The 10,325-nt window shown below is 50.6% G+C and overlaps 1 protein-coding gene across 1 annotated transcript, besides 9 other annotated features; it reads right to left on the reverse strand.

The window, feature by feature from the left end:
* Positions 1-6,049: 6,049 nt before the first annotated feature.
* Positions 6,050-6,115: a tandem repeat.
* A 736-nt stretch (positions 6,116-6,851) lies between these two features.
* EKO05_0010486 (Acetylxylan esterase) lies at positions 6,852-7,960 on the reverse strand (the record flags this gene model as incomplete). Its single annotated transcript, XM_038943063.2, has 3 exons — positions 6,852-6,939; positions 7,007-7,424; positions 7,474-7,960. The coding sequence occupies 3 exons, from the start codon at positions 7,958-7,960 to the stop codon at positions 6,852-6,854; spliced, it is 993 nt and encodes a 330-aa protein (XP_038794189.2).
* Positions 7,961-8,024: 64 nt separating this feature from the next.
* Positions 8,025-8,052: a tandem repeat.
* A 384-nt stretch (positions 8,053-8,436) lies between these two features.
* Positions 8,437-8,448: an inverted repeat.
* Positions 8,437-8,499: a mobile genetic element.
* Positions 8,488-8,499: an inverted repeat.
* Positions 8,500-8,747: 248 nt separating this feature from the next.
* Positions 8,748-8,767: a dispersed repeat.
* Positions 8,768-10,325: part of a mobile genetic element that runs on past the window's edge.
* Positions 9,508-9,710: a mobile genetic element.
* Positions 9,508-9,725: a mobile genetic element.

Below are 10,325 nucleotides of genomic sequence, written 5' to 3' on the forward strand. Positions count from 1 at the left end.
GATTCAGAGGGGAGACTGCGGGCCGCAAAGGTAGGGTGAAAACGTGGGAAGATGTCATATGTCAAACTGTTACATCTTTATACAGCGTGTACATGCGAGGGAATCACCTGGCTATGGTAGCATCATGCATGACAAGCATCTTAGCATCCACTGCTGCAACGCTACCGCGCTCTACGAACAGATCAGGCCTCGCCATCCTCTAGCTGTTCCGTCTTACAGGCTCATTGACCAGTCAGGTTCAGACGGGCGATTCGGGGCACTAGTCTTCAGATCCCAGTTGTCTGGAAGTGGCTGCCGATAGACGGGACATGACGGGCTGCCAAATCCGCTACTGGCCGCCTACTATCTCAACGCCCATCCAGAATCCACATTGTTGTTGCGTGGAATTCTGCTGGAGCAAAACTCGTTAAGCTGAACATATGACCTTACAATATTAGACCAGCATGAATCGTTTAGGTGTGTAGCATCATCTAGTCTGGCAACAATCTGCATAACGCGTGCTCGCGTTGGACGAATGCCAGAAAATATGGGGGGAACAATGCAGATGGGTCGCCGACGACGAATGTGGCAGCCGATCTAAGATACGTCGGGGTGTCTGATCATGGTACTCAGGACCGAGGATCAATTCAAAGTCCGCAGCCACCAATGATGCAGCACGAACCGACTCGGCTGGCTGAGCAGCTCTTCGGAGGGGTATGGCAACACACATTAGCGTAATTACTTTGCACCAATACGGGAATCTGCCAGGTGACGTTAGACGCAAAGGGTGCGCTTGGTCTTCAAAAGAAGCCGGCGTACACTAGCACAGTGGATAGTTATCGATCGCAGCGTGGCGGTTGAAAAGTTCGCCAAGTCCCATGCACGTTCATGGCAAAGAACATGCCTGTGGTATGGGGTTGCTGAGTGGGCTACTTGTAAGAGTCAGAACGGTTAGGACTTTCACGACAGCCATCGTTGTCTTACCTATCTTCCATCTTCATTTGCTCTGACCGAGGATTATCGAGTCGACCATGCCATGCCACAAGGCGTGCATGCCAGCCGTTCGTACTTTCATAGTCTATCATCGGACTGTGCCTCCTGCACGTACGGCGGGTCAGTACTGGATTGCCCCGCTTGGCGGCCTTGAATTGTTGCTTTGGTCGAAAATCTGTGGGGCATGCGAACGAGTCCTTGACGGAAGGACATGCATGATCGCAGCGACACACCGTAGGATCGCTAGGCGACGTGTCGCCAAAGACGCGCACCATCGCAGCAGGTGATTCGCGCGCAAGCGCAGACACTAGCAAGCATGGGGCATGCACACTTCCTTGATGTCTATCCTCTGGACCTCTCGCAAGCACAGGACACTCGGTGATTTTCTCGCACCTATCGGTTCCTGCCGCCCCGTGTAGGGCGCAATCCCCGCAGATATCTCGATCTCACTCGCAGTCATCGTTGAATGTCTGTGTGTTTGATAGAAGAACAGTGAGCAATGAAAGTCTGAAGATCTAGGAAGAAAAACCGAAAAGTGAAAACCAATGTGTCTTGACGTTTTTGAATGCGCCATTTTGTCGCTCCGATTGAAATTAGCACTAGATCACTCTAGCGTGAAGAGCGGCTGGAAGGACTTGACCAAGACTGGAAAGACCCTGCTGTGTTGGCGATGCATGTCCAGTACGAGGTTAGAATTGTCGATGTGGCGTCTAACATTCTACCGTCCTGGACCGAGCCGCAGGCGCAAGTAAAGTGGTTGTCATGAGTAGCGTAGGCTAGTGGCCCCAAGGGCTGCGAGGTTGACCGCTCTTTCTCCCACGTTTTCAGTCAGTCTGGCTGTAAGACCCTGGAGAAGGCTTGCGCAAACAGGCCGAGGTGGACCAGAGCCACGTGTGAAGTGGTGTCAAAAGGGCGTCGCACACGTAACGCAGGTACGTGCCTAGGCTCGTCCCGCTTCGGCCATCTTTACCCGTGATCTGCTTCAGAGGTCAAGTGTAGAAAGCAAAGCAAGAAAACGCTAAACAGCAAAGAACAATATATTGACGTTGAATCCTAGCCAGATGATGAGACTAACAGCTGCAGTCGAACCCAAGCAATGGAATGTGACGCGGACGGGTGGCAGCGAGGAGGCGTGACAGTGCTGTGTTCAAGACGGCCACAATGGCCTGCCTTGCTGCGACACAGACACAGTCCTGGAGAGGAAGAGACACAGGCAGCCCGAAAGGCATGCACTGATGGTCGACAAGAGGATGAGGTTGAAATTGGTGGTGTCACGAAGATCAAATTTACCCCGCCAACATGCGCCACACGCTGACATCAGCGAGATCTTTTCACTCTGAGGGCCAAATTATCATTTTGTTGTCGTGTGATACATTATCCACAGATTGCTGATTAGTGCCATATTATATTCACAGACAGCTCAAAGGTCGCATAAGCCGCCCTGGAGCTTTTGCTTTGGATGCAGCGTGCTCGTCCGCGCTTTGAAGAGCCCCCCCATCCACATCTGTCAACATGTGTTCGCCAACACGCGGCCAGTACCCGCGGAGAAAAAGGGAACAGACGCAATTGGATGCAGAACAAACAGCCACCACGATCATCTCATTGATGGCAAAATTCGGTCACCAACAGATCCCCCGGCACAACAATGCCCACAACCGCGCGACAGACCACACCATCAGACCAGAGTCATCCTTCTAGAATCCGTAGGACGATTCAGTTCACATCCGCAATGAACTTGGCACCGATACGCGAGCGTATGATCCCGTTCCTGCATCTGGATTCCTGCGAGTTGGTCGTAGAATCCTGAAGGATTCAAGGCTAGCCCGTAATCACACACAACTCCGTGAGATGTGGCTAATCGGCGAGGCTTCCAGGAATCCGGCAGTAGAGTAGATGCAAGAGGGACCAGGGTTCAGTTGAACGCATTGTTTGCTCAAGCAGGCTGGTCTCGACCTTGGCTGTAGGGCGTTGTCGAGACGATTGTTCATCCTCGTCTTGGACAAGCTATTTATGATGAAGAACGCATTTGGAGTGCGATTCTTAGCCTGGACGGGTTGTACAGGTACGAATCACTATGTCCCGTCTTCACCTTCTCAACAGCAACAAATCGTCAACGCTCCCTGTTAGACTCTTGGCACCGTCTTTCGTTACCTTGTTAATCTCGACAGCTCCGGGTTTTACAGCCATCCGGTCTCCGTCCCGAGCATCTGCGAGCTCAAAGCCTCACCTCACTCTACCCCCTGCCCATGAACCAGCCCAGTCATTTACCCTGCCATGCCTTGTAGCTTAAATGGATTCCCATGGCGTTAACAAGCGTGTGAGTCTTGGCTTTTCGAGCGCGTGGAGTTGCTAAGGTCTGTCTCGAATCTCGAGGGTCAGGGACTGAACAACCGCCCAAGCGATGCTTATTGGGCGAATGGAGTGGTAAAAGGTCGTACGAATCAAATCCTACTCGCATAGTAACCCAAGGGAGCATGAGAAGTCAATCAAGAGGACGCCGATATTGACAAGCAGTAGTTGGTGTTGTTATTGGTGGTTCGTCAACCAGTGGAATAACATTACGCACAACTCTCAAAGCGTCAAAATCGCCCTTGAATGCTGCGTCAGCGCATAATTTCATCTGCTGAGCCATCCATCTGTCCGTGAAACCTCATCAGCAGACATAAGTGCCTCGTGCACTCAGACCCAACAGCTTCCATGCGGCGACAATGTCATGCTGGCTACGACAACTCAGATGACGACTGCAATCAGTATCCCGTATTGCAACCCCAGACGTGTAGCCGAATCCGACTTTCTTAGCCTTGTCAAACACGCATTCGTAACCAATGAAGACTGCGAGAGGTGCCGTCAAGATGCAGCGAAACGTCTACGAAGCCATAGATAGTTCGAAGCATGCGGTACAGCAATGCAGGTTCAAGAGCGCTCTAACACGTAACAAACGGCATCATTGTGCCTAACCAAACCTCGCACCTCAAGGGATGATAGAGGGGTCAGCAACCTGCTTAGGTTTAGCTTTGCCTACCCTTTGCACTTTCTTTGTCGCCTCACCAACTTCTTGCCGTTACCTGCCTGGCGTGTAGTTTCCTTGATCTACGGTCACGGAATATGCGCGCCTCTTAATCAGTTGAGTCGCGTTACGTCGCGTCGTATTAGGTAGCTCGTGCACTGGTAAGAGACCTGGCGACTGCCTGAGATTCGATTGAGTAGTTTACTTCCGCTTGATATCAATCAACTTTTAGCTTTACCTTGCAATGTAGTGTTGAAGTTGAAGCTCGGGTGTAGAACGAACAAGCTGAGACCATAAGAGCATGCAGGATGTAGCCTCGACAACTGGTTGAACACAACCCGTCTACCGCCAGGCAGCAGCGGGCGAACGCTTCCTTTGGCTGCAGACACGATCGCTAGGCCAAACTGCGCCAACCAAAAAGCCAAACGACGTGACATTCCCTCCGCAGCAAAGCCTCCAGCGGACCTAGAGTGTCAACCTGCAGCATCCAATCCCTGGACTGCAATTTTCTTGCTCTGCAGCCCAACATAGCACAGCGATAAAACCCCATACGAGCCAACCAAAGCATATCCGGGCACGCGCAGTCGACTCCACAAGAGAGGTCAATGCCCCAAGCCGGCTGAGAAGTGCCAGGCTCTGGCCTGGGTTCGAAAGAGCCAGACCGAATGGTTTACAAAGACGACCAAGGCGTCGAACATACCATTCGCATGCCCGAGGGACAGTTCCAGATGGCTTGTCGATACTACAGCGACGAGGACTGGGATGTTCTAACGCGGTTTCCGCGGTAGGGTGGGTAGCATCACCTTGTGGATTGGCTGTGCTGATGCGCGTTTAAGCGGCAGGGATGGAGAGAGAGGCGAGAGAGGGAAGTGGAAAGTAGCAAGGAGGTACGGCACGGAAAATAGAGAGTACATCTTGGGGGATTTGAGATCATTGGCGATTGAGACTTGGGATGCGGGTGCGAGGGGAGAAGGGGGAGAGATGCGAGCTGGCGGGAACAGGTCATGAGAAGGGATTGAGTTTGCCGCTCATGTAGAGTCTTGCTTGTTTGTCTTACACCGTCAGTCCTTTCGGTGCCACTATTGTGCGAATATACAATCCGCCGGCACTCTTGCTGTTGGCACAGTGCATTCAGCAGGAGTGGGTACATCCGCGAAATCAAGAGCAAGACGACATAAAAAGCCTCCTAAGGACACAATCAAAGCGGAAGCAGAGATCCTGATTGGGATGGAGCATGAGAAATTGAGTGTCGTCTAGTCGCTGACTTACGGCATGTGTATTGGCCTACTCGTCTTCGTCGAATCGATGCCACCGCTCACGGACCCCTGACCTCCACGGTCCATGGATCAGGTCTCGCACCGAAGGACTGAAAATTCTGCAGGCGCGAGAACCATATTTCAGGATCCAGGTATCCATATCTCGTTGCGCAGGGTGTTCGCAGCCCTTCCACCATTCTGTCGCAGCACTCTTGACGACACGTACATGCGGTTTAGTCGGCATTGTGATACAGAGCTTTGTGACGTAGCGATCGAAATACTGTGTCCACTTCCTCCGCACTAGTGTTTTGGATGGCGTGGTAAGAGTCTCTAGAAGAACTTGGAGATTACCGACGTAAAGGAATATACCCATGAACGGGAAACAGTTTCTGCGAATGGTGTGACAGTACTGCTGTTGCCATCTTGGAGCATGTTGGACGCTCAGCGTCATGCCCGCGTTGGCGGTGGTCAACTTCAGCAATGGGTACACATTGACTGCACGATTTTGGTCTTCGGTGATACCAGAAAGATCGAGCGTTATGATCTGACTATTCAGTTTGATAACATGTGGGAGGAGGAAGTCGCGCGTAAACTCGACTGCATCGTCGAAGTTGAAGCGCGGGGCGATGCTGTGGTGGTAGACAGGCAGGAACTCCTGGCGTAATTGTCAGTTGACATGGGCGAGGTTTTGGTAGCCGTGCGTTTGGTGGGTCTTCTGCCGGCGGCAGATGCGCTTGACCTGTGTTCCGTTGCAGATAAGCTCGTAGATGGTGTTGCGGAGCTCTACAGCTGATCGTTAGCGTTCTTCTATCAGGTAGTAGTAGTAGTAGTAGTAGTAGTAGTAGTAGTAGTAGTAGTAGTAGTAGCAGTAATAGTAGTATGTGTACCAGCTGGGAGGTTTAGGAAACTGAACACCTCGCCCTTGGTGGGCAGCGGTCGTAACTTCACATTGTATTGTTGGTGTTGGGGATCAAAGTTGACTTGCGGGTGAGGAGAGCGTATGAGTTGCGATTGCGTCTGGTCAAAGTCTTGGGCTGAGAAGCGGGATTTTCCTTTGGTTCGGGCGTGCTGGAAGTGAAGGTGAAGCGTCCACGGTGGCCGCTGCCAAAAATGGGTTGTTTGGGTCGGCTATTGACTTTTCACTTCGCTTCATGGGTTGACGAGCCATTTTCCTCTCCATGTCGAATTCGCACACTTGTTTGATTCATGTTTGCCAGCTGTTCGATTAAAAAGCCCCTTTGGACGAGTTCAACGCGCGCAGAGTCATTGTGGCGCTGACAGCAGCGTCTCTGCGTAGTCAAGGAAAGAAGGTTCATGCAGAGCTGTTGGTATTATCGTGCCGATCCGGCCGGTATTCAAAAGTCTATATGCTGTAATGTGAATGGTAGAAGGGCATTGTTGTACATGCGGCTTTGTGAGCAGTGTCAGCCACTGTCGCCGTATCAATCACGTGGTCTCAGGTAGCGGTGCTATGCAATCAGGGGTGAAGACCGTCCAATGCCGTTGCCGATTGGTACCGACCACGGCTGCCGGCAGCAATGCCAAGCTCTTTCCAAGACTTCAGGCCTTGAGACCGTGGCGCAGTTTGCCTCGTATTCCGGGCGCAGCCGTGCGGCTCAAACAGCCTCAGACGTGTTGACGGGCGTGTACGAGGATAGTTGTGACGAGGACGTTTTCCACATCATGATGCGTCGGATTAAGAAGCTGTGGTGTATGAGTTCGTGATTCTTTGCTGACTTGCTGTCTACTGCTAACAGTGAAGAGCACTCACAATAACCCAATCAGGACAGCGAACCCAATGACGAAGTTGGCCACGGGGTGTTTGATGCCAGCCTTCAACATGCCGCCCGCCCCGCTCGTGTGGTCTCCATCGCTCTGGTTTTCATCGTTGCTTGTGTTGTTGTTTGCCGCCTTCTTCGCCAGGTCCACCACCCAGGCCGAGGCTTCGTCGCTGTACTTGTCGAAGTAGCTTAGATGGAAGGACATGTCGGTGTCCTTTGTGTGGGGCGCGCAGATGGGATCACGCGGCTGGCAGTATTCGCGCAAGATGCCGGCGTCGGCGTAAGGCTTCAAGCCGGCGTTTTGCTCTGCAGTTCGAGGGGCGCCGCCGTCGCTCACCTCACCGCCTCCGACGGTCCAGGTTTGGTTTGCTGAGCGGCGCGTGGGGCCGTACATGAGGGCCGCTGCGACTGGAGGATGTCAGCATGCGCACAAGCACTGGGAAGGGAGGAGAGGTACCCTTGGAGCCGGGGGCGGTCGACCTGTCCATGGCTGGGTTGCTCTCCTGCATGCAGCCCCAGAGCTCGCCGCCTCCACCGCCGAGTATGTCGAGACCTACGCTCCCTCCCTGGCTGAAACCCATGACGATGAGGTGGCTGTCCGGGCAGCGCTGCGTGTAGTTGCGCATCTGTGCGGCGCCGTTGATGGCGCCCTCATGCGCGCTCTTGCACCATCTCTCCCCGCCGTTCATGGCGGCGTAGTGGATGTCCTCGTACCCGCAGGCCTTGGGCGTGCTCTCCGTGTTGAGCCTGTCGCACACCTTGGCGACCGTCTCGATGACATGGCCGGGGTAGGGCGAGGTAGAGCCGCGGAGGAGGAAGTGGTGGTACGGCTGGCAGTCGGCCGTCTTCAGCGTCTCGTACTGCGGGCAGTCCTCGAGCTTGGTGCAGACGGCGAGCGCTGTTGAGACGTACAGCCCGGCGAGGGCAAGGGACCGCGCAATCATGGCGGCGTTTGTGACACGGTTAATCGCAAAAGCGGGAGCTCGAAAAACGACACCTGGAAATGCAAGACAAACAGACAGACAGACAGACAAACGAATGCTCGCTGAAAGACAAATGCGCAGCGAACGACTACACCGTGTCTACCGAGTGTACACGGAACCTGTCGAACAAACCAGGGCCACCAGCAGGGTTGCTGTGGGGGCCCTCCGCCGTCGCCGCCACCGAGTCGCAGCAGCATTGCGAGGCCCGCGTTTCACGTTCTCGTCATCTCATGGCAGAGCGGACGCGTTCCATCCTGCCAAGCGCATCTGCTCCACCCTCGTTCCATCCTGAGTGGCCGCACGCCGATGACGATAGACAAGCGCCAAGCCACGTACTCGGCTAAACGGCGCCTAGCATCTGACGTTGCCGGAAGCAGCCACTCGCCGCATCCCTTCGATCCTTCACTGCTTGGATGGGGGAAATAGTAAAACAGTAATCACTAAGTATTTACTATTCCACTATAGTTATAGTAATTACTATATAGTAAAAATACATAGTGAAGTAACACTTTAGAAATAGTAATTATTATTTAGTAATTACTATCTCCTAGTAAAATAGTAATTACTAAATAATTACGCAGTTAAATAAAAAAATCTTTAGATATTAATCTTAGTTCTTATATTTAAATTCATGTAGAATAATTTAATATTATAAAAGTTATTTAGGTTAAAAAGTATAGTGTATTAGCTTTAAGAACTTACTTTAAAAATCCTTCTGTTTATAAGTTTAAGTTTGCTGAAAAACTCTAGTTTAATATAAAAAATTATTAACGTACCCCACAGGCGAGCCGCTCAACGGGCGAGCCGCTCACTTTTGCCAAGCCCCCACCAAACTTCTCCTCCTACACCAATGTCTTCTTAACAACACCATTTAGACGCGTTAAAGGAAGCTCAGATATAGCTTGCGCTCCAGGCTCTTAAACAAGACGCAAATCTCTCTTAGTGACGCGCTGCAGCTATCTACAGGGTCCCTTAAAAGACACTAAGCAACTGACACACAGGACAACCTTTACGCGCAGATTCTATAGCTAACTTACAGAAGCTAGACAACAATAAGGAGGAGGTAATTATTAAGCATGTTCTTAAGCTAGATGTGTAAGGATTTTCCCCTTAGCTCTTAGATATAGCTACTATAGCCAATTCTTTGCGCGCTAAGCACAATCTAGGCCCTATTAGCGTAAACTGGCCTAGTATGTTTGTTAAGCGACACCTAGAGCTTAAAGTCAAGTTTAATTGCAAGTACGACTATAAGAGAGCCCTCTGTAAGGATTCTAAGGTTCTACAGGGCTGGTTTAGCCTAGTAGCTAATATTAAAGCTAAGTATAGTATCTAGGATAAAGACATGTACAACTTTAACAAGACAGGCTTTATAATAGGCTAGATCTCCCTAGGAGCAGTTGTTACAGCTTTAGAACGACAGGGTCGGCTAAAGGCTATCCAGCCAGGCAACTAAGAGTGGGCTACGGCTATAGTAAGCATTAATGCCAAAGGATAGGCTATTCTAGCCTTCCTTATCTTTAAAGCCTACTACTACCTCTCTGCCTGGTACAAAGAAGAGGATCTGCCTTACAACTGGGTTATTAGAGTCTCTAATAACGGCTGGACTACTAACAAGCTTGGTCTTGACTGGTTAAAGCACTTTGACAGGCATACAAAGGAGCGTACTATTAGCACCTACTGTTTGCTTATTATTAATAGTTATAAGAGCTACAACTCTCTTAAATTCTAGCAATACTGCAAGAATAACAAGATTATTGCTTTCTGTTTGCCTTTTTACTTATTACACCTTACATAGCCCCTTAATATAGGTTATTTTACTGCTTTAAAGAAGGCGTATAGGCGCTAAGCTAAAATACTTATATATAACTAGATTAACTATATTATAAAGACAGAGTTCCTGCCATGCTTTATACGCGCCTACAATGCTGTAATTACTTCTAAGAATATCTAGAGAGGGTTCTAAGGTGCTAGATTAGTCCTATTTGACCCAGACTGGGTTATAATGGCCCTTAATGTGAAGTTGCGCACTCTATTACCACTACTACCTGTCAACAACGAGCTCTGGCAGTCACAAACCCTAAGCAACACCCTTAAACTTAGGTTGCAATCAACACTTATAAAGACAAGGATTCAGAGGTATATAGATAGTTTGCCTACCTCTATAGTTAAGGCGTTTAAGAAGGTAGCAAAAGGGGCAGCAATAATTGCGCATAAGCTAGTGTTGGCGCAACAGGAGATTACTTAGCTTTAAGCTGCTAATAAGGCAGCCACACAACAAAAATTACACAAAAGAAAGCAAGTTTAGGCAGAAGGGACCCTAACAGTT

The sequence above is a fragment of the Ascochyta rabiei genome, chromosome 19 (assembly GCF_004011695.2).
Source record: "Ascochyta rabiei chromosome 19, complete sequence".
NCBI classification, from domain to species: Eukaryota; Fungi; Ascomycota; class Dothideomycetes; order Pleosporales; family Didymellaceae; genus Ascochyta; species Ascochyta rabiei.